We start from the raw sequence: 25,677 nt of genomic DNA, 5'->3' as shown, positions 1-25,677 counted from the left end.
CTGGTTAAATTCTGTCTAATACAGCCATGAAATTTTTATTTTTCATTTTTAATTAAATCTAATTGACCCCCACTTTGATATTTAAGGTAAATATCCCTCCACAAGGTGTTCTCTTTATTCGGATGAACTGAATGGGGTTCATTATTTTCATAGTAGATGTGAATATGCTTTTAATTCAGCATGTTTTTCTATTTTGCTATATCTTTTCTATCTTTCTGTTTCAGAAGGAAACAATGAATGTAGATTCAATGAGAACTTTCTTTTGTAACTTACAAAGAAGAAATATATTTAGCAATTGCAAATGAAAAAAAAATAAAACATATCTAATTGGCACAAAATTGAAACCCTTATTACAAATGATATTTCTCATAGATTTATATGTGCATTTTAGAAAGGTCTTATATATTAGAAATGGAATTGCAGTATGAAATCACTTTATTGAAACAGAGGTAGACATTGTCATTGCTTTGCCAGCTCACAATCTAATTTTAAATGACTCAGCTGTAAAAATTTCATAATTTTCCTAGGCAGAGTTTCTTAAAACTGTTTTTTAATAATAATAGTTTTTTGTCAAGTTTCATTTCATCCTGATCTACTGTGAAAACCTATAAAACTAGAATAAAGGCACATACACATAGGCTTTGAGAGCTAACTTGAAAATAAGAAACCAGAAGAAGCCAGATTTGAAACTAAAGTCAGATTTTAATTTAACAGAAAGTATTATTCATGACAAACTTTTCTAAAATGAAGTCCTTAAAAAAAAAAAAAAAACCTCCACTCTAGAAATGTTAAACATTTATTCATTTTCTCATTGGGAGTTCCTTTCTTGAGGGTAATAAGAATATGCACAAATAACCAGACTTTTTGATATTTAAATATTACAACCGAAAATTCAAAGTTTTTTTTCTTCCACATATGTTAGGTATTATTGTAAAATAAATTATTTTTAATTACAAAGGACTAGTACCAGTAGATATCTAAGAAATTTATTACCATTTACTTGCAATAACAAACATGTGCTTTGATATTTTTATTTAGTTATTATAAAAACTGAGTTTTCAAGGAAGGCATTTTTAACAGGACTATGGTTGTAAAAATAAATTTACACCTAGCAGTTCTTTAAACTTAAACGAAAGATTGTGGTAGAATAAAATGTCAAGCAAGAGAAACTTTTTCTGTAATATATACATGAGTATTTTCATGTAAACAAAAGTAAAGATCAAAAAATTAAATATCTTTGTAAGCAACAGAAATACATAGATCAAAAAGGTTATTTTATTTTACTTCATGCTTCCATTGAATACAACTGGCATAAGCAGAGCAACAGGAATTAGATGAATTTTTACATTTCTCTCACATTTTTCAGGAAATTACATACATAAAGAAATATCCTAGAGAGAGGTGTCTCTAGGAGAAAAAGTACTAGAGTAATTAGACTTCTGAAAGTCATGACTTTCAATTATTAAGTCACTCTTCTTGCTCTACTGTGAAACATATAATATGATTGAGCAAAAGTGAGGGAGTAATGGGAGGGTTTATGGGGGCAGGAAAGATGGTGGAATGAAATTAACATCATTACTCTAGGTACATGTATGACTGTCTATATGGTGCAACACTACATCATGTACAATCACAGAAATGAAAAGTTGTGGTGCAATTGTGTAAAATGAATCAAATGCATTCTGTTGTCATATATACCTAATTGAAATAAATAATTTTTTTTTTTAAAAAAAGAAGAAAGTAAAGCTAACACTGGCAAGATCCACACTAACACACTTGGCGGCCAATCAGGCACACAGACATAGATTTTCCTCTCAATGTGGATTACCCATGCACTAGGAGATAACAGTTTCCAACACAAAACAATTGTTTTGAGATAAAACAGACAATATTTAAAGGATATTTATACAGGAGTGTTTTTTGGAAGTGTACCCTAGGGACCACCTGAACCACAAGCACACAATATGTTCAATATAACAAAAATGTACATTCCTGGGCTCAAATACAGATCCTCTGTGAGATAAGAATCTGTACTGGTCCTCTTGCTTAGAAATATTTAAACACTTTGAAGTTTAAAATATCACTACCAAAGACTATTTGTGATTTCTCTTGACTTTTCCTTTTGACCACACTATTTAATTATCTCTTTCATACTTCCTATTTATTAGCCAGAAGGAAAAGAAAACAGCATCATATCTGATTATGTCAGTCAGCAGTGATAAGTAGTAGTGGTTTTCCTCCCCTCAAGAAAATATGGGGGAATAAGCAACAAGCAATTTTGCACCTAAATTTATTGAAGGTGCACCATATTACTTTTTTTTTAAAGCTTTCAAAATGTATACATAATATATTTTCAAAGTGATTTGTAAACTGTCATCTGATCAAGATTATCCAGTGTAAAGAGAACGGCCTTGTTGTTGCTGAATTCTTACAAAGGCCCCTCACAGTCTTCTCTCAGGAACAATGGGCATCTGAGCAGGCTCTCCTGAGCTCTCAGCAAGGGAGGCACTGCCCACTTAGCAGCACAAAAGCACCTACAGCCTGCTCATCAAACAAGAAGAAAAAACAAAGCCCAGTCAACTCCATCCACAAAATCTCAAGACCTACCAATATGTAAGATGAATACAGATCATGTCGACTTTCCTGAGAGAAAGCTGAATCTCAAATATCTTTACTAATGATATCTTTTTGAAATCCAGTTTATGTTGACAATGGAAAGTAAAACACACATCAACATGCTACTAGTATCTACTGCAGTATTTATGTCCTAAGGAACCCCATGGACAAAAACAATTTTATCTGTGGTTAATATAAGTTAGAAATTAAAGAGGTAGGTGACTATCATCTGAAGATGACCCCACAACATGCTGAATAATATACTTGACTTCCAAAAGAGTTCTTTAACTGGACAGTGAATTCCAACACCGTTGTAATTTCTGAGCAGAGTTTCCCAACATCCTAATTCCTGATACCAAATCACCAGCTTTTAAGACATTCATTTTTAAGAAATAACTAATGAAGTAAAATGTAAAGAAGTAATACTGGATACCAAAGAGTGATGCTGAAATCAGCTGGGCTCTTCAAATAGCTATAGTCTCATATGAAAGGAAAGCACATTGAAGTTGGATAAGACCTAATCCAACTCTAGTTTTACAATTGAAGAAACAGGCTGATTTTTTCCAATGGCTTACGAAGCACTATTCTGAAAAGATGTTATAAATCCATGGTTAAATTACCAAGTTATCCCATGATATAGCCAGGAGGCCACATTTTCAGCCCTTATGGCCTAAGTCTGTAGTTCCATCCCAGTTGGCTATTATAAAGTATGCCAGTGGTAACAGGAGGTGACCAAAGGCCCTGCATGCACCTGAGGAGACAAATAGTCAGCAAGAGAAAAATAATTTGAAGCCCACAGATCTTCTCTATTAAAACCTGCTCTAGACTCAGATAAGGATTTATCTTCCTTCTCTGTGGTAGACACATCTCTGAGTACATTCACAAAGTCTAGCTCTGCTTAGGAGAAGCATTGGGCATCAAAACTGTTTTGCATGGAACATTTAGAACTAATACAGCTGGACTACTGGAAACCTCCAAACCCACAAGGGCACGGCCTACATACATCTGTATCTAATTGTTCAATAATTGTTGGTTGCTTATTTACATATCAAAAAGTCACCTTATTGACTTATTTTCATATTTATTTTTATCTTTAGATTTTTAAGTTCTGTAAGTGATTTTATGTTTCCTTTTCTACTTTCCAGACTTTCTGTTTCATATTTCTCTTGGTAATTAAAAAAATGAAGCTATTTTTAAAGAAAACATTTTGGTTTTAAAAAAAATGTAAAGGATATGCAGAGTTCCTTCATGACTATGAAACATTTAAGCTGAATAAAGTGTCTGTATGGTACAGCAAAATAGTACAATCTCAGGATCTCAGCAGATGTTTGGATCCCAGCTTTACCACTAACCTTGCACAGGATTATAGTCCAAGTCATGCTTTCTTCATCTGTAAGAAGTTAAAAATAACATCTACCTTACAGAATGCCATGAGGATAAAATGATGCACAGCGCCTGGCAAATAGTAGGTGCCCGTAAGTGTGGTAATACTCCCTAGTAAGCTTGGTGAGAATCCTTGAGTAAAAGGAATTACCACAGCCTGCACCAGCCATCCCCCCCAAGTGCATTCCCCTTTGAATCTGCAAGGGGCTCTGTTGCCTCAATTGTTCCCTATTGCTCCAAAAAGTTGCTATTGTGCTTTGAAAATTTTCTACATTTTTATGTTCTCTCTTTCAAAACTGTACATGCAGATAAAACATTTTTTTAAAAAAAATCTTCCCAGAAATGACAGTGCACATTTCCTGAAGCACAACCTGTCATGTACAAAAACAATTCTGAAAAATATGACTGAATTAATCTGTTCATTGTTTCTTAAAGTGCACCAAAGTAAATAGTAATGACCTTTAAAATGTCACTAACCTCCTTGGGTTATTTTTTAAAATAAAACTAAATATTTATCAACTGAGATGTATGGGTTTTTGGCTCCAATGTAATGGCAAGAAGCAGCAGTGTTGTCCAGAAAAAAAGAATTGATAAATTCAACTAAGCATTCCTTAGCAGCAAACAAAACACTAACAATTCAAGATAACTGCAGGCTCAATAGAGCACAATTCTGATTCCTGCCACAAAAATAAAATCTGTCAATAAAACTAAACAATCTCCGCAATCTAAATCAAGGATTTTTCTTGAACCCTGAAGGTAACATTTATGTTAACTTTCCTATTTTGTATCCTTGGTAACAGGACTATAACAAATTACCATTCTTTCTATACACTGCACACACACACACACACACACACACACACACACACACACGCAACCCATAAAAAAGCAATAAAGTTTAAGTGGCGAAGCCATGTGAGCAAAGTTCAAAGTCAAGAACAATCATCACCCAAAATGACAGACAGCTCCAATATTCACACCACCGTCCGATGTTCCCCACACACATAGACAGCACTGGGACGTATCCTTCGCTTTGTGTGACCAGGGAGCTGTGGCAGAAACTTGAAGGACTTCGGCATCATGTCCAGGCAGGCGTCATGGAATTTCTTAATCCTCCAGTAGTAGATCAGTGGGTTCAATGCAGACTTGAGGTAGCAGAGCCAGAGTAGCCAGGTGCTTATCTCAAAAAAGTTGTGCTTATAGTAAAAGTGCTTACTGAATGTTGCCACAAGGCTGTAAGTGGTGAATGGAGCCCAGCAGACAATGAAAACAGCAAAAAGAATCAAAATGGTGGTGAAGGCACGTGTTTTAAAGCCCATGTCAATGCTCATCTGGAAGGGTCTCTGTAGACTCATGAGACCCAGTTTGCTGGCCTGGCTTAGGCATATACCTTCTGGGTAGCTATGGATCCTCAAGGCATTGTGCCGGAGGGTGTTGAGTATGCCCATAAATGAATACAGTATCACCAGGAAAGGTATGAAGAAAGAAATGAGAGAAATCAAAATCACATAGGCCTGGTAACCAGGATTGGTTGTGTACCCAAATACACACTGGGGGGCTCGGGAAGGTATCTGCAGGTCAGGGTTTCCTACAGCCAAAGGAAAAGCTACACAAAAAGAAGTTGCCCAAGAAACTGCAATCAGAACCTTAGCCCTATATGGATTTAGCTTATCCTGCCTCTGAACTATAATAAGGAATCTATCAATGCTAATTATGAGTAGGATGGCAACTCCCTCTATCACAAACAACCAAAAAAACATAGCTGAAACTCTACAGAAGAATTTCCCAAAAATCCATCTGGTAGTAAGAATAGTTACCAGAGCAAAGGGCATGTTCAGTACTGCAAGCAACATGTCTGCAAAAGCCAGGCTGGCAAGGAGGATGTTAATTGCAGATCGCATGGCAGCCTTCTGGTAAACCATGAGGCAAACAACCAAGTTCCCGAGAAAAGACACAGACAGAATAAATATCATGATAGCAGAAAGGATGATCTGAAGAGGCAAGCTCAGACTCTTGAAAACAGCTGGTGTTGGGGGCACACCTGTGCTATTCACTGTCAAGGAACTGAAACCAGTGGGAGCCATGGTTTCAAAACTGTATCTAAGCAGTGGACCAACGCTGGGAGGCTGGAACAGTGGAGGGGCCGTAATATTCATGTGGGAGTTTTCATAGACTACAAATGTTGTGTTGGATATCCCAGCATGGGACGCAGTCAACACTGCTGAGAAGACCATGGTTTCAGGAAGACGGAGGGTGCAGGCAAAGATGTGTGTGTTCTTCAAGCATTTCAACACAGAACAGCAGTATCAGGTTCCACTGATGGGCTTGGAAACACATTCTGGAAAATGGACAAAGGGTTCCATCTTCCACAGGAGTTCTTCTGCCTGAAAACAAGGCCACAACATGAAAAGTGAGAAATGAGCTTTGTAAATAACATTTGAGTTCTTACCTCATGTAGTTTGCTCTTTTTCATACCTTGAAAATATCATTGTTCTATTGTTTTACTTTGAGTCAACCATGATGGAAATTTCATGGCATTCATATATAAAGTGAAAAGGATCTCAAAATATTACTGCCCCAAAGATAAAAGTTATAACATCATTATTAACTTTTTTAAAATTTAAAATAATGTTATGCCCTTGCTAGTCCACATTGTATTATATGGTTCTCCTATGAGTAATAATTTTTTAAGAGCTTTAGAGATACACATAGTATTTGGGTTCATTCCAATAAACCCAAACATGCAACTTCTTACCAATTTCTACAATACACAAGTTTTATGTAAGGGGTTTTCTTAATCTATTATCTCGCCAGCTAATTTTCTTCCTTCTGTAGGTCTTTCCTAGAGAAATAACATTTTACTTAAAAAAAAAAAAACTTTTTAAAATCTGCTAGACTTCAATAAACTCTTAAAAGATTGGGAAAAAATATACAGAAATTGTAATCAAAATTGTAATTTGCTCATTATATGGATATAGAATTAAGTAATTGATTTTTATAGGTAATTGCCAAAATTTCATGTACTTATTTCTTGACATATGAAAGGTGTGTATCTCACTTGAGAGATCTCAGACCCAACATCATAGCCAAATTATGGGCTCCCTACCATACCTGTATCTATCTATAACCCCCTTTTTTTGTCCAGCACTGTTTTTATGAATAAGAAAACACTGATCTATTTGATCAGCTTATCAATTTTACTACTTCCTCTCATTTTATAGCTTATTTCTTTGCATCTACTACATTTTATCCATCCTCACATATTCACTGTGAAATGCAAACATTCCTGGACAAGATCCCATGTTTGACCAGTGGCTCTCAAACTTTATAACCCAAAAGGGATCAGTGGGGAGGGACTAAAGTTGTTGAAAGGCTTTTTATCATAATCAGTATAAAAACATATATATCATTAAAAATAAAACTGTGCTTACTACATAAGTCAGCCTCAATATAAGTCTACCTCCTGAGAAAAATTATAAATGAAAAAATGTACATCTTAAGTCTAATGTAACACCTTAAGTTGTGTTTAAACAATTGTGTTAAAACACATTTAAAAATATATACCATCTTTCAGTAGTACACAGTTAAAAACAGTTTCCTCGGGGGTTGAGGGAGTATCTCTGTGGTATAGCATGAAGCCTTAAGTTCAATCCCCAGTACCCCCAAAAAATAAAAATTTAAAAACTAAAATGAAATAGTTTCCTGGACTATGTTGAAGAATAAAAACAAACAAAACAAAGAAATGAAACTAAAGCAAAGGTTTAATTTAAAAGGTGCTTTTTAAAAGTTGTTATATTTGTATATGTAGCCATAACGACTTTTCTGCCATTAACCCTCCCATTACTATAAAAACTTCTAAAAATCAATTCATTTAGTTAATCATCAAGTATTTATTGAAGAGCTTACTATATTTCAGTCACTGAAGAGAAAATAATTAGAGCACTTGCCTAGTATGCATGAGGCCCTGGAGTCCACCCCCAGCAGCTACCCCCCAAAAAAAGGTAGACTCACAACAAACACTGCATCCCCCAAATCACAATGAATAGACAATTAATGGATTTTTTTAAAACAAATTGTGCAAACCCAAAGGACAAGAGGTATGAATAAAAGACACATCTAAAAAATATTTTAAGGCAAAAAGCAAATGGTGTGATGCTTACTAACTTAACAAAGCAGAACAGAAAACAAAGTATCCTTAATCCTTTCAAGGAAATATGCTTTGAGGAAGATAGACCTCCCTATAAATTCCAGAGAAGCTGTGGAAATCAGTAACCACAGAAAGTACATGTGGAGCAAAAACTGGAAAGATAACTGAAAATCAAAAAATCAAAAATGATTGAAACCCTACTCCAGGCCCGGGTCTCCTCTCCTCTGAGGCATCATGTGACAGCATCCATCCCCATTCCAGTAGCCCAAGTCTGTGGTAGAACTGAACCTGACAAGCACCAAACTAAGAATTATCAGTGTGGACTGCAAATAAGGAAATCAAGTCACTATTTAGAGAACATTCAGCATGAGAACCTAGCTCCTTTCTTAGAAGACCCCGAGGACACACTGCCTTCATCAAGGCTTCGGGAAACACTTTGGTTGAGAAGATCACCAGAGCATCTTTGACGATCTCTGCAAGAGCTTTCTCTGCAGGCCAGGAATGACAATGGGCACTATTACCATTTAGAAATGGGGTACTGGGATTGAATGGGGATGACAGTATCACAGAGGGTCACAGGCTGAGTGACAGCATTTACCCAGAGATAAAGTGAGCATGGTTACCATAATGGCAACTGAGTGAAACCTGTAGTCAGAATAGTTTGACTTGCAGAGATCTTTGGTGTTTCTAGAGACCATTAGAAACCTAATAGATCCTACTTAATCTACATAATCAGAAAAGCTAAAAAATAGAAAGATGCAGCCCCTCAATAAATTCTCAAATTTGATCCAATACACAGTCTTATAGCCCTTGAGTAAAAGGAAGCCAGGTCCTCTTAAGGAAGGACCTTGTTACACGGCAACATTTTTTTTTTAATTTTTTTATTTGTTCTTTTTAGATATACAGGACAGTAGAATGTATTTGGACATATTATATATACATGGACTATAACTTATTATAATTAGGATCCCATTCTTGTGGTTGAACATGAGGTGGAGTTACACTGGTCATGTATTCATGTATGAAACAGCCAAATATTTAAACTATAAATCTTCCTCTCAGTCTTCCCCCAAAACACCTGCAGTCAAGTACCAGGGTGAATTCACATTGGAGAAAGAGAAAATATTCAGAATTTTATGGGATTGCTGAATATGACTCTGAACTAACACTCATTCCTGGAGTGTATTGTGGTACTGTGTTTCACTATCCTGAGCAGGTGTTTAAAGAAATCACATGATTTATGATTTATGGATTATGGGCTCAGGACCAACTCCCAGTCATCCCAGAATTCATGCCATGGTTATTTTTCCCAGTTTTGAAATATAAAGTTGGTTCAGACATAGTCAGCAGAGTCTCTCACTGGCTTCTTAATCTGGAGTAAGGCTATAATAATGTAATGGTCAAACGCAAACCTCTGGAACTACCTCTACCTATGAAAATAACAACCAAAAGCACAATTTCATTCCTATAGGGATAGAAGAGATTAGGATCACCATTGAGGACTTGAAAGTTGAAGATCTTGCCAACCACATCTCCATTCAATTTGCCTAATTGATCATGCAAAAAAATGGACATATTTGGGTACCAGATGTGGTTTCATTGTTGGAGCAAATCAACATATTCTCTGGCATCTGGCAAACAACTATTGATCTATCAAGTTCTGTTTTTTTCTTTATATTTGTTAGCAAAGACTATCTGAAGGATTTTGCTTCCTACTATCCTACTAGGACTCCACCAACTCTCCAACACAGACATAATATAGCCCATAGGGACCTTGATTGCCACTCCATTCCATACACTGCCATGCTATCCAATCATATGCTGACTCAACAGTAAGTAGTAACTTCCCTATATATGTGTCAGAGGGTGGAGAAATTCCTTCAAAAATTCAGAGGCACTTGATCTTTGTAAATATTCTAGAGATCTAATAATGTCAGGCTATCTCTTACAAAATGTTATCTCCCTCTTCCTATTACTACAAAAAGAGGCATAGAATCTAGCATGTGCTTTTTTTCCCCATTGAGGCAATATACACCTCATTTTGACATTATTCTGACCCATTTATCAAGTAACTTGAAAAGCTTCCAGGTTTGAATAAGACTCAAAAATAGGTCCAGACTGCTATGAAAGCTATTCTTTCACTTGGTCTGTATAATTCAACAGATTCACTGGTGTTTTAATTGTCTGTGGCATTCAGGGATAATATATAGTAACTGAGAGACACCCTACAGCTGAATCACAGCACAGAAATTTAGATTTTTGGAACAAAACTATGCAAGATGAGCACTCCATTTGAACTTGATTTTGCTTGACCTCCAAACCCATAAAAATTAAGAGTACATCCTACCGCAGTCCGGCTGCAGCAAAATAACCGGAGGGTGACGAACAACTTGTGTACATTGATACAGCAGGAGTGGGAGCCATTTATTGTAGGACAGAAGAGGTATATATACATTCCACAAAGCTTATCCTAATTAACATAAACTAGATACAGCAGTCAACCAATAAGGAATCTCCACACTTAATGGCTCCCTGGCGTTACTTCACAAACCACTCCCTCTGGCAAAATGCCAGGCGCCATCCTAACTTGTTTACAGACCCTAACATTTGCCAGGTGCCATCCTGACTTGTTTACAGACCCTAACAATCCAACACAGTGGTGCTTGCCTGTAATCCCAGCAGCTGGGGAGGCTGAGGGAGGATGATCGTGAGTTCAAAGCCAGCTTCAACAAAAGCAAGGCACTAAGCAACTCAGTGAGACCCTGTCTCTAAATAAAATACAAAATAGGCTGAGAATGTGGCTCAGTGATCCAGTATTCCTGAGTTCAATCCCTGATACCTAATAATAATAATAATAATAATAATAATAATATAATGAGTGCACAGGACATTAAACCTTAAGTGGAGGTTGTATATGTGAAATCATGCCTGGCAAATCCTATGGGCACAGGTGGGTAATATAAGCAAGTGGCTCAGATTTTCATAACTCCTATTCTTAATACATTGATCCTCTCTTTAAACTTAACCTGTAGCATCACTGAGAGGTGTCTTATGACCAGTTAACTAAAGAAGAAAAATCCAGGTCTGATTTAAAAATGGTGTTATACAATATGCTTGCCATTCAAAAGTAAAGAGTGATATGATAGCATGAGGGTTCTCCTTGGGAGCCCTAAAGGACATACAAAGGGAAAAGCTCCAACCAGGCAAGACTTTGACCAATATACCTGGTTGTTCATTTTTTAAAGGAGATACATCAGAGGTGCGTAGGTACAATCATTCACAAATGGTGACTCGTGTTTTGGCTGACTGGTCATTTAAAGCACACTGAATAACAATCTCAGAGAAAAGGACTTAATTATCAGGTAGATGACTAAATTTATGGAGCTTAATCAATCTCCTTCTTTAGTCACCCCTGTTCTTCACCAAAGGGCTCATGAACAATATGGCCACGGCAGAAGGGAAGTAGGTTATATATGGGCTCAGCAACATGGACTTCTCACCAAATCCAATCTGGCCACAGTCATTGAGTACTCAATCTAGCAACATAAGAACCAAAGTTCAACTTATTAGATATGGCATCATGTCCTGGAAACACTAGTCAGGCATCTGGTAGCTTGCTGATTATAAGGATTACTTCCATTATTGAAGACTTTCCTCGTATTAGAATACACCCAGATCCTGGGTATTTTTGCAAATTAAACCATCAAGCATAATGTCATCATGTTTATAATATCCTGTGCCTCCTTCATTTCACACAATATCCTGTGTATATCAGAAGAAAATAGTCAGGAAGCTCATACTCACTGCAATTACACTTTTGGAATAAAGAGCAAGAACTCAAAAACAAAGCATTTAGAATTCTCAGTATCGAGAAGCATAAAGGAACAGACATAGCAAGAGATTTAGTACAATGTTTATTCTTAGAGAATGACCTCTTTTCTCCTGAGTTTGGGTAGGAAATATAATGTCAAGAAGTGTCTTAAGCTCTTTGAGTTTGTTAGTTATTTAAAATTTCACAGAAACTCTTAGATATTATTGTTATTTTTATAATCAGTATCATAAGAAAGAGAAAACTGTCCCATAGGGAGGTAAAGTAACTTACCTAAGGTCACACAACTAATAATGGGTAAAACTGAGATTTAAACCCAGGAACTCTGCTCTTGACCAATGGCTCTATACTGGTAATACTGAGAATAATGTGCAGAAATGTTACAGGTTCAAGAAAAATATAACATCTAGTGTTTTTTCATTTACATCACTTATATATTTTCAAAGACATATTATTAAATTTAAAACTAGCTACAATAGATTTAGAAATGTATTTGATTGAGAAATGAATCAAGATTCTGTCTGTATTTTAATGAAGACATTCATCTAAATGCTGGGCTTGATGTCTTGATTACAAATGTCTAGGTCTGCCAAGAAATCTATGACATATGGAATCTAAATATGTACAGGAAATTCAAATACTTTTTGTTTCCAAAAATGAGATTCTATTTAAAAAAAATCTTAACAGTGATTCCCAGTGTAGATGTCACCAATATTATGTGGTACAAATACAATTAAATTCCAAAGTAATAAAATTAGTTTACACATGTGGTCTCTATAATCAGAATAACCACCTTTTAAGCATAACCTCATATGAAACAAATTAAGAAAGGGAAATTCTAAAATCCTAATAAAAGTATTTAATAAGTAAAAGGAAAGATTTTAATGCCAATTGTTTCAGTGCCCCCAAAAGATTTCCTGATTCTGTGGTGATAGATTATAAGGAATATAAAGGCCAGCTGTTTTTCAGAGAAGTGCTTCACATGTCCAAGTGCTCAGGAATTCCATAAAACTCTGCGAGGCAGCCTTCAGTCAAAACTGGGAATGCAGAGAGGAGGAGCAAAAAGTAGGACAGCTGCCCTGAACCCCAGTCAACTAAACAGGACCTTTTCCCTCATCTCTTCCCTGTCTCCATTTCTTTAAGATGCTTTTCCTCTCCTCCTTTCTCTTCTTTCCCCCTTTGCTCCCCACTTTTCCTTTTTGCTGCATGATCTTATTCTGAGCCTTGAAGTTTTCAAAATCAAACTCCATTTCCAGTCTGAGATATGAGACCACCCTTAGATCCACATACATGCTGGAGTATACTGACTTTGCCAGTCCTGTCACTGCATCTCTGTCCCCTCTAGGAGAACCTTGCTAGCCTTCTCTTGGCAGTTTAGATGGCCAAGGTTACAAATAAGATGGATTGTGGCCTACATCCTAAGAGTACAAGCTAAATGCAGAGTCTAACTGCCTGTTTTTTCTACCATGGTTCAGGTTGACATTCTTACAAAAAGGATGGGAGCATTACACTATAGACCATACCCTTAGAAATAAAGTCATTATGTAAAAGTCTACCTTGATGTTAAAATTCATCAGGTTGCCTGTGTGTGTGTGTTTTGTGTGTGTGTGTGTGTGTGTGTATGAGTGTGCGTGTGTGTGTGTGTAAATTTTTTAAAATCCTTTCATGGCTCCATAGATATGTTTTCTTTATACGTAGTTTGATTTGAATCATTTCCTGTATTTTTCTCTTCCTTTCAAACCCATGGTAACCCACTAATATTTAAAACCTATCAAATTACACAAATGCTAAGAAAATATTACCTAAGAATGGCCCACTTCAAGTCTTTCCTAACTTTATCTTACTATAAGGATTTCAAAAGCACTTTAGAGAAAAAATGTTAGTCAAAGTTGTGGCCCTTCTATTTACTTACTGAAATATTCAGGCAAGACAATAAACTTCTCTGATTTTCAAACATCCTCATCTCAAAAATGCAGAGGAATGAGAAGCTGTGCTCCATCTGTGTACAATGTATCAAAATGCACTCTACTGTCATTTATAACTAATCAGAAACAAATTTTAAAATAAATTTATAAAAAATACAGATATGAAACCACACCATAAGATGGCTGAGATAATTAAAGTAGATTACAAACTACAAAGTGCTATCAAAATAAAACATAATAGCTAAAATCTTGTATAGCATTTCAACTATTTATTCAATTAATATCTTTACTGTAAATAAATGGTGTGCCTAAAACTGGTGCAACTTTTTGAAGGGTAACCAGGCAATACTTTTCTTCAACATTAAAAAACAATTTAAATATTGTCTGGAATTTTATACTACACAAACAATGGCACAATTAGATAAGGATGTTGTCCACAGCATTAGTTCATGGTTAAAAAAAACTAAACCTCCTTTAAATGCTCATCAATGAGATAAAAGTTAAATAAATTGTTGTTGTAAGGGCATAGTAGGAATGGCATGCAGCTATCACGAATAGGATAATCTACAGAACTGAGAGCAGGAAATGTACATCATACACTAAGTAAATAACATTTACTTGAAGAATAACATAACATATGATCCATTGTTGTATATGTACATGTGCATTTATAATGTGTATATGCATGCATGCATATATGCATATGTACATAAACAGCAAAATATTCACCAAATTGACAAAAAAAGATTTCTTTCCTGTTATCAAACTAAGGAAGCAAAATATGTTTTCCATATTTATTTCTGGTTTTGTAGATTTTTTTTCAAATTAAACCAATGCTGATCTGTATTACTCTGTCACACTTTTCTTGTTTCCTGTGTGAAATTCCTCTAGGATGTAGGTCACAATCCATCTTATTTGTAACCTATCAACCCTATCATAAAGTTATGCACTAAAAAAAAAAAAGCGATGTACTCTAAACATAGTTAAAATGCAATCAGCAACCATGTATTTGTATCACCCTCCCTTCAACCACTGAGACCAGAGTGAGAAGCAAACCAGAGACTGAAGATCTTCTCTATAATAGTTCAAGCAAAAAACGTGGGCTCAAGTTTCTCAGGGCTCCCAGTAGAGACCTCTGTCTGTTACCATCTCCAGTCCCAGCATAACACCTCTAAACCAATGTGTTCATTGAACATGTTCTGAAGTCTGGCCTTTATCCTAGCTGCTGGAAAGGATCCAGCAGCACCATCTTGAAACAAATGCTTCTCTCTAATTCTTCTGCCCTTCAATAAGCAAAGTGAACACATAGTGGACTGCTTATAAAGACCAGAAGAGGACTATAAGAATAGCTCCCAAGTGTACAGTAGATTCATTACTGTAGTAGACTAAAACAGGAAAGATTCGAAATACTGTCTTTACTCAAACTCTCCATTTTTGTGTTGAACACAGTAGAAACCTAAGAGAAAGGAGAGTTCTTATCTAAGCTTAGGGAGCATCTCTCATTCCTGGCCAGATGCCAGGAGAAGAAGAATTGTCATACGATTGTCCTCCTCTATTATCTGCCACTCTTAGCCATGAATTATTTTACTTAGCCCTCAAGGCTTACTCCCTCTGTCACCATCTTTCCTCTGATTCATGAATGAAGGTAACCAGAAAACTAACAGAGAAGAAAGAAGATAAATCATATCAAATCCCTATTCATTGCCTACATCAGACCCTTACCACATCTAAAGATTATAATTAGCAAGAGGGAAAGGTCAGCAAAGGGCACAGGAGAGAAGCAAATATACTGCAAGTATTCTGAATTCTGGAAATAAAGCAGCAGCTCAAATTTCATCTTTTATTTCATTAAAATCAAAAGCAATCACTTTCATTGGGCATCTTGTTTTACAATTTTAAAAAATAGCTAACAAATATATTTACATTGCTAAAGTAATATCCACAATTTTTTCAGTTGAATTCTGTTATTCCTTCACTTATCCATAAGTACATTAAAAGGAAGTTTTGAATAAACTAATCAAAAAAAATAATGTGCAATGATAGAGTAGAGTGGGATGGGGTAGAGGAGGGTTGGTTTAAAGTTATTTAATTTATTTAATTAATTACTTTATCTTTGATGCTGGAGATTGAACCCAGGGCCTTGCACATGCTAAGCACATGTTCTGCCACTGAGCTATCCTCCAGCCCTTATCGTTTTTGTATTTGTTTGTTTTTAATAAAAATAAAATCTTTATTGTGTCAGATTTTCACTGATTTCTAAGGTATATTCAACTTGAAACCTGTGCTAAATAAAGCTTATGGGAAAAAATGCTCTGTGCATATTTTCAACATGAACTACATAGACAATAGTCTATAACACAGTTTCATTCCTAATATATTTCTAATTTCAGTCACAAAAGAGAAAAAATTTTCTAATAGTTCAAAGGAACATTCAGTTTTTCCATGGACATTTTAAAAATTAAATTATTAAGCAAGATGATTTATTTGCATTCATGTTAGTCATTCCAACAAATACTAAGAGGAAATTAAATGTTAGCAAGGGCTGTTTCAAAGGAGAATATCCTAAGTGACTTCTGATAGCAATTAAAACTGAAACTCAAGTGGGAAGAAAGGTCAGCATTTAATAGAAAAGTAAACTAATTATAATTAAAAACTAGTAAAATGTACTTTTTAAGTGGCTAATACAAGATTAACCTGAAACCTTTCTAGAAATGCAAAACAACAACAAAAAAAGTGCTCCGTGGGTGATGAGTTTTGCTCATATTCCCTTTGTTGTCTATTTCTATGTCTTATTCTGTGGCTCACATTCACTAGGTCATTGTTCTGTGGAGGATCTTTTCCTGCCTCAAACTATTACTAGCCAAAAAGCAGCTGATTTCATTTCATTAGCTTTTAATAATCCACAGACCATTACTCACAACCATTGACATTTCTCATGATGATGTTTGACTGTAAATTCAACACATGGTAGGAAATACCAAGTTTTATGAGATAATGAGTTCTAAATCTTAAGACAAATTATAAGCCAGTCTGCATCTCTAACTGCTCTTTTAAAACTTGAATATCTCCTTCTATCATCTTAGTTTATTTTCCATTGCTGTCACAGAATACTCCGGACAGAGTGATCTATAAAGGAAACTGGCTTATGTTGGCTCCCAGTTCTGGAGTAGCCACTCTAAGCTGTGTATGCCCCAGGAAGCTGGGCAGTTCAAGGACATGGTTCAAGCAAGGGGCTTCAACTCATGGTGGAAAGTGGAACGGCAAGCAGGCCCATGAAAGAGAGAGACTAAACACAAACTCATAGGTTACCAATCCAGTGCCACCGGAGTGCAAACTCACTCACTCCCACAAAATAGCACTCATCCCTCTACCAGCACATAAAACCAGTGACTCAGTATTGTGAATTTTACCTCTTAAGAAATTCTTTAACTGTTTTTCCTCCGTCTTACTGCTAAGACTATGTCCCAAGGTAAAAGTCTCCAAAATGGTGTTGCTTCATTAAGGGAAGCCTTACCCTCCTTGTTCAAATACATCTATCAAACTATATCAGTGAAATTTTTTTTTTGTAAATCACAATCCAAATCTTGTTAACACATTCATAGATTCCCATCAACTACAGCAATGGTGGTATGTGTACACACATATATACAAAATCTTCATCAACTGAGGGATCCAACATACTTATAATTGACAAGAATTCAGAACTGAGGAGTGTGGAAGAATGATCACCTAAAAAACGTATCAGAAAATATGAAGAATGTACATGTGGTTGGGAAATGCCTCCCTCCTCTTTTCTTTCCCAGATTACAACATGCTCACCTGTTTTAATGTTTGTTACTAGCACCCATTCTCCTATCATCTAGGAAGAATAGGGCCCCCGGGCCATGGAGGTACTCATGTGAACAAGGGCTCCATCTCCATGCAGTGACTAGTGTGGGGATTGGCCATGATACCTGCTGGTCCCTCTCTAGAGAGCCTTCCATACTTGTTAGGTCATGTTAGGATGTGTTAAAGAAGATGTTAGGTCACCCTTACATCTTCTTTAACACTTCACTCTCTCCAGGAATCCTTCTCAATGCTTCATCTTGGAGGAAGTACCCTCTCTCTGCTCCAAGTTTACTCTATGTACCCCTTCTGGTTAGCACTATGTTGTGGTGACACTATCTACCCAGGGATAAGGCACCAGTTAGAAAGTTGCCTAGGTCTGTAACTAAGGCCAGGTGGTGACTGATGCTTTTTAAAAGCCCAGCATTCTGGGATTCCTTTAAATTAAAAATATTCTGTAAATATTAGTCTTTATCTAACCAGTATGTTTATCCATTGATAGGGGTTAACTGAATACTAACAGTAGGCAGGTAGGATTTGGCTGGAGGAGGTGGATCCCTGGGGGAATGTCCAGGAGGAATGGGGCCAGCTGTCTATGGGCTCAGACCACTGAAACAGTGAGACCCAAATAAACTTTTCCTCCTAAAATTGTTCTTATCAGCTCTTTTGGTCACAGCAGTGAAAAAGCTGATTAAAACAAACAGAATACAATATTAGATCATAAAATGGTATAAAATGCTACACATATACTGCATACACTGTAACTTTTTTTTTTTTTTTTGGCAGTACAGGGGCTTGAACCTAGGAGTTCCTCAGTTCCCCAAGTTGCCTCAGCAACTTGTGCCACCATACCCTGCCTACTGTAAATACACCATACACACAAACACACACACATACAGACTGAAGAGAAACAATGTTGAAAGTAGGGTATTAATGATGGTTGGCATGTGTTATTTCCTTTTTTTTTTTTCAAACATGTTTCATGTGCTTTTGTAGATGTATATATGTATATATGTATTTTGTAGTACTAAGGATTAAACCCAGGGCGTTCCGTTACTGAACCACATCCCCAGCCATTTTTATTTTTGTTATTTTTTTTTTAATTATGAGACAGAGTATCCTAAGCTGCCCAGGCTTGCCTTGAACTTGCAATCTTTCTGCCTCAGCCTCCCCAGTCTCTGGGATTACAGGTATGAACAACCACGCCCAGCTGCTTTTATATTTTTATGAGAAAGTAAAAATAATTAACTTGAGTCACAGGAATATTTTCAATGTGTTTGAAAGAAAGAATAAAACCATGCCTTAAGGAAATTACAATACATTAAACCCTAACTATATAAGAATATTCTTTATAGCTGAGTGAGTGACTCAGCTAACACTGAGCAGAACTGAGTTAGGAGGGTCTCTGGCTAAGATGTTTTCAGGTGTCAAACCTCTATAGCTCTACTTACAAACTCACTGCTATTCTAGCCTAAGGAAAAGTAAAAGGCTATGACTTGTTTCAACTTGCCAGTAAGTTGGGAAGCACTGTTCTCAATAATAATGAGAGTCCAGCTACAGAAATGGAGTTGATCATACCTGTGCTCTGCAATAGTGTTTGAATATGTATACCAATGCTAAGATATTGGAGAAATTCAAGGAAAGTATAAAAAATATTTTCTCATTGATTTGTTGACATTCTCGCTTGTTCTTAGGTTCAGAAAATACTGAGGAAATGCAAATAACCTTTATATCATGTTTTCTTATGAACTGATTCTTCATAAATAACCAATTTACAGGTGAAAATAGTATATTGAGTTTAAATCAGTTATGGAATATTTTTGATTCAACTTAAATATATTGTCTCCATAGTTTAGAATGACATCTATATATTAGAATCTGAGAGGTAAACCAAGTAATATGTATTTTTTAAACCTTTTGTTTTTTGATAATTGTAGATTCACATGCAGTTTTAAGAAATAATATTCATATCTTATTTATCCAATTTCCCCAAGAGTCTTACTAAACTATATAAAATATCACAACCAAGATACTGACAATGGACAGTCCAGACACAGTTCTATACTGCAAGGATCACACTTGTTGCCCTTTTAAGGACACACACCCTTCCATTCTACTCCCCCATCACCCTTGTCCCCTGACAACCATTGATATAATCTATTATCTGAGTCTATAATTCTATCATTTTAAGAATTTAATATGATCATACAGTATGTAATCTTTTGGGATTGACATTTTTACTCAGCATAATTCTGTTGAGATTCATTCAAGCTGTTTTATTCATCAGTAGTTGTTCTTATTTCTTGCTGAATAATAATACATAGATCAACAACTTTTTAACCATTTGCCCACTGGGAGACATTGTTTCCAGCTTTTATAAACAATATACAAAGCTTCTGTGAAAATCTATATATGAATTTTGGTGTAATTATAAGTTTTCTTTTCTCTGGATAAATGCCTAAGAGTTCAATTGCTGGATCATTAGGTAACTGCATGTTTAATTTTATTAGAAACTGCCAAACTGTTTTCCAGAATAGCTGTACTACTTTACATTGTATGAGCGATTCAGTTTCTCCATGTTCTCACTAGCATTTAGAATTGCCTGTTTTTTAATTTTAGCCATCATGGCAGATAAGCAGTAAGAACTCATCAGGGCCTGGCCTAGAGGTATATGCTTGTAATCCCAGAGATTCAAGAGGCTGAGGCAGAAGGATCATGTTCAAGAATAGCCTGAGCAACTTAGTGAGACCTTGTCTCAAAATAAAAAAAAATAAAAAGGGCTGGGGATGCAGCTCAGTAGTAAATGGACCCTGGGCTTAATCCTAGTACCAAAAAACAAAAATAAAACTTCATTAGGTTTCAGTTTGCATTTCCCTAATGGCTAATGATATTGAACATCTTTTCATGGCTTATTTACCATTTACATATCTTCTTTTGTGAAATTTCTCTCTGACTCTTTTGCCCATTTTCAAATTACTTTGTTATCGCTGTTAAGTTTTGGGAGTTCTTTCTAAATCTACATTTTATCATGTGTCAGACAGGGTTTTGCAAATAGTTCCTCCCAGTCTACAACTTGCCCTGTCATCCTCTTAACAGAGTCTTTTGCAAAGCTAAAATTTAATTTTGATGAAGTCTAGTTTATCTTTATTTCTTTTTATGGATGAAACTTTTGATTTTAAATTTATATATACATATATTTTTTTCCAGACACCTTCTACTATTTATAACATGTCATCTTGTGGTCATTTAATAACTTTAGGAGACACATAAGCATAACCAAACCAATAAAATAGGAACGGTATTGGTGGTAACATTTGGTAAAACTTTTTTGTATGTCTCAGAATAACTACATAGATATAGATATTTTTATTGATATATATATATATATATATATATATATATATATATCTTAAAATACCTACTATGGCCAAAAGAAGTCTTCAGAAAATAAAGTGCAAACTTTAAAAATCTTCAGTAGTAGAAATGCTCTCAAAGTTCACGCTAAGAAACCACGGAACCCATATGTTTTTATTCTCTTTTTAAAAACTCTGTGTAAAATCTGGGATGGAAAGAAAATGACTCTGCCATAAAAAGCATTTCATTCCTCATCTTACAGATACATACACACCCTTGAGTCTCACCAACAAGTTTGCATTGTCTTTGAGATGTCTTCTGTTGTTTGATCTTTGAGAGAAGCAGCTATGGTTCACATCTGCATGTGTCCACTACATATTACGCTTGAATTGAAATGAAATCTTATTTGAAGATTGGCACTACCTGGAATGTAAGATATGATAAGTATAAAAATTCAACAAAGAAAGGATAGCTCTAGTATTATTTATGCTAATTCAAAGCAAATATGAAATTCAATGGTACTCAGGGAATAGTCCATAGACTTATTCACTGCCAACTTTATTTCTAAAATATACAATATTATATACATATATATATGTGTATGTGTGAAATTATATTATTTGTGTGCGTGTACACACGCACACACATACATACCTAGCAACTTTTCAACTAAATGAGAAAAATATTTCGTATTTATCAGTGCTGGTTGAGTGCTACATGTAAGCATTTTCCATTCAAGTCACATTCCTTTTCTTATTGGTCTCTTTTCCTGACAGTGGAGAATACCATGGATACCATTCTTGTAAAAACATTTCTCTGCAATTTCTCATAAGAGTGAGCTAAAAGTGAAAATCTCCACCACTCTGCTATTCCTACTTAGCAACAGCAATCATGTGAATTTGTGCCAGTTTCAGAGTTGCCAAATTTCACTTAACAAAACTCTATCATATACATTCTCTTACCAGTGGTCCACCATTTCTTAAACAAAACCACTGCCTCTCATCCTCTCTCTACTCCCATTACCTTTATTAGTAACAATAACCAATTCATATCAGCCTTGGGTGTTTAGTTATATTCATCAAGTACTTAGTTAGTGCTTTCATATTAGCCAGACACCACTCTGTACAAAAATCAGTATGATTAATAGCTCTAGAAGGTAGGCATCATAACCATCCTCTTATAGATGAAAAAGCTGAGCAACAAAGCAATTAGGTACCTTGCCCAGGATCACACAGCTAGTAAATAGCAGATCTAGGATTAGAAATCAAATAACCTGGCTCTGGTCTGGGAATCATCAACACATTAAGGGGGGAACAAGTCTAATTTGAGAATATGTGAAAAAAATAAAATATGCAATTTTACCCTTTCCATAACCCTTATTATTATGTCCCAGTCCTTGAAATATATTATTACTAAGCTATTTTCCCCAAGACACACAGATGGAGGCTCAGAGAGTGACATCCTTCCAGCACTGGGAGAGCTATAACTAGAACCCAGAGAGGGCTGGCTCCAAAGTTTCTGCTTTTTTCAAAATGCTTTTTGCCTCTCTCTCGTCACCCTAAGAAGAAAAAAGGGACTTTTATTTCATTAATATAGCAATTTGCAATGTTAAAACTGCTGTCTCTAGATCCAGTCCATACCCCTGGGCTAATATCTTGAAGGTTTTATTTGGAGACCAGCCTTCCCCAGAGGCTTCCATTTTTCTTCAGAACACCATTCTCTGAGGATTTGTGTCAGCATGAGAGTAGACACTGTACTTTAGTGCTTTATGCAGAGTTGATGAAATGACCAAAAATAAATATAGGACAGTGACTAAAACAAGGACATTTCTATGAGTAAAATTATACTTCCTCAACTAAAAGAACCAAAGATGCCTAACATAAGGAAAATTCCACTGTCCCTCATCCTCAGACACTATTTTCAAAATGCTGACTAAAATTTCAGTTGTCTGGATGATTTCTGGAAATCCAAACACTTGGTTAGAGTAAAATAAATTATGTGAATGGAGAATGCTTTAGATTATATCTAAAGCTTTACAGGCATGCTTTAGTATGGGCATGCTTTAGAACTTGGAAGTCAGTCTAACACTAACTCTTAAACTTCTATAAACTGCAGCTGCTAAGGTTGCCATTCAGCACTTAGATAATGCTTCCAGAGATGAGAATAATTTAACTTCACACAAGGAAGACAAAACATGTACTCCCCTTTTTACATTTGTGGAGATTTATGAAATCGGTACTTAGCTCCCAATGAATGTGGTACATTACAAAGGAGAATGTGATCTCAAATTCTTAAAAATTCATGAAAATTATGTATTCAACGGGTAAATCATAAATACACAAGGCAAAAGACTAACCATCATTTGAAAGAGTATTCTGTATCACTAGAATAAAAAGTAAAATTAAAATACAGTATTACTTTTTGTCTAGCAGATTTTCAAAGACTTAAAAGATGAAAATAATTCCAGTAAATTGATACTCCACTAATGGAAGGGCAACCTAACTGTAATCCAGGAAGTTATATCAACACCCTTAAAAGCATTCCCAGGGACTTGCTCTTCTGGCAAAGAAAGACAAGTTTGTGGTACACCAACATTCCCACCAAGAACCACCAGTATACCAAATAGTTTTGATAATCCTCTTTGAAGACATCTAAGAGCTCCAAAGCAGGGCAAAACTTGAGAGGACAAGACCTCAGGGAGAAGAATATGGAAAGGTATGGTAGCATTGTAATCTATGATACTTGTCCCCTGAGTTATGAGCCAATTCTAAAACACCAGCTAAGAGGTTTTCTCAAGGCAGCTGAGAAGCTATGAGCCTGAAAAGTGGCAGCTGAGAGGCTTAAAGGTAGCTGATAAGCTTGAAAGTTGGACAAAAGAGGCTGCTGAGAGGTGAGAAGCTGAACAAGAGCCACCCAAGGGGTTGGAAGCTGGGGTCAGTACTCTTGGGAGGAGACAGCAATGACTTCTGAAGGACTTCACTCTTGGAATAGGCACAGACAGAAATTGAACTGGCCTCACAATATCCAAACACTAACCTCTAATTAGCTTAAGTGTCTTCTTCATCTTAAGTTTCCTAATGGAATTTATTTGTAAAATTCAAACAGGATGTCAAAAGCACTTGCTATAAAGGAAAGATGGATAAGTTGATCAGAAAGCATCATTACAAGAACGAAAAGGCAAGGTGACAGAGGCAGAAGTGCAACCACAGAACTGATAAAGGACTCACACCTTGGAAATACACACTTTAAATATCAGTAAATTTATACAAAAAACACAGACAATTCAGTTGAAATATGAGCAAAGAAACTGAACAAAAACCTCACAAAGATATCCAAATAACCAGAGAATAAACAAAAACCATGTTATACCTAAAGGGGTTTTCCCTCAGGGTTCTCGGAAATGCAAATAAAATTCTCAAAAGACACAGAATCCAAAAGAATGACTAAACCTTACTGCTAAACAACAGTAAAAAATATTGAGGAGGTGGTACAAATATAACTTTCATATACTGTTTTGGGAGTGTAAATTGGTAACTCTGTTTTGCCATTTCTGGTCATTTTGTAGTCAAGCCTACTCTAACACACCAATCTCACTCCAGAGAAAATCTATATGGAACAATGTGCACACATTGGGCACCAAAAGTCAAGTACAAGTATATTCCTAGCGATACTGTTTTAAATAACCAAATATTGGAACAGGAGAAATGTTTATCAATAGTAGATCTGATAAATCAATGTGAACTATTCATATAATGAAATGAGACATAAGTATGAAGATGAACAAACTACTGCAACACACCAAATGAATGAATCTCACAAAAGGCACAGACACATAAATATAATATTTGATTTACATAAAATTCAAACACTGGCAATATTAATTTATAGTGTTAGTAGTTACCTTTGGGGAAGAGTAGAATTAATGAGAATGAAGGGACTTCTGGGAGGTTCTATGAGCTCCTGGGATGCTATAATGGTTTCTCTTCATCTGTGTAGTAGTTATACATATGTATTCATTTTGTATTCAAATTTCAATGAGCTATGTCCTTATGAATTGTGCAGTTTCCTGTCTGTATGTGAAACTTTAACAAAAGCTCATTTAAAATAGATATATTAAAACTTTCCAAAAATTTTACTTTTCAGAGGTGGATGCACAGCTGGTGAAAGTGGATTTTGATTTGATTTCACCAGAAGTAAAAGTGTTACTTCAAATTTTAAAAAGGCAAATTTGAGGAGTCAAAGATAATGGGGGCTGAATAACATTGCTACATCTTTTAAGGTTGTCATAACCCTGCACATAATATATGAAAAGGTCAGAAAAGGAAGATAAAGTAACACAGGGCAGTACCTCTGTGGCTAATTCAAGCATCTACAAAAAGACTGACTGACTGTCTTATTCACTTTTCTGTTGCTGTAATGGAAGTCCCATGGTCTGAGGGTGTAGCTAAATGGTATAGTGCTTGCTCAGCATGTGAGGGTCTCTGGATTGGATCCCCAGCACTGCCAAAAAATAAAAAAATAATAATAATAATAATAATAATTGAAAAATAAAGAAAAAAAGAACTAAAACAAAAAAGGAAATATTTTATAATATTCTT

The 25,677-nt window shown here is 35.6% G+C and overlaps 1 protein-coding gene across 2 annotated transcripts in view; it reads right to left on the bottom strand.

Annotated features, from left to right (window-relative positions):
• Positions 1-1,253: 1,253 nt before the first annotated feature.
• The window catches only part of Gpr63 (G protein-coupled receptor 63), a 43,153-nt gene continuing 18,729 nt past the window's right edge, over positions 1,254-25,677 (bottom strand). For both annotated transcript variants that reach the window (XM_005338008.5, XM_040283118.2), the window contains exon 2: positions 1,254-6,383. In XM_005338008.5, coding sequence (XP_005338065.1) covers positions 4,974-6,233 — 1,260 coding nt within the window. In that variant the 5' untranslated portion in view covers positions 6,234-6,383 and the 3' untranslated portion in view covers positions 1,254-4,973. The remainder of the gene's footprint in view (positions 6,384-25,677) is intronic.

Source organism: Ictidomys tridecemlineatus, chromosome 8 (assembly GCF_052094955.1).
Source record: "Ictidomys tridecemlineatus isolate mIctTri1 chromosome 8, mIctTri1.hap1, whole genome shotgun sequence".
Classification (NCBI taxonomy): domain Eukaryota; kingdom Metazoa; phylum Chordata; class Mammalia; order Rodentia; family Sciuridae; genus Ictidomys; species Ictidomys tridecemlineatus.
The sequence above is the reverse complement of the archived record's forward strand: the minus strand, read 5'-3'. Positions and strand labels throughout refer to the sequence as shown.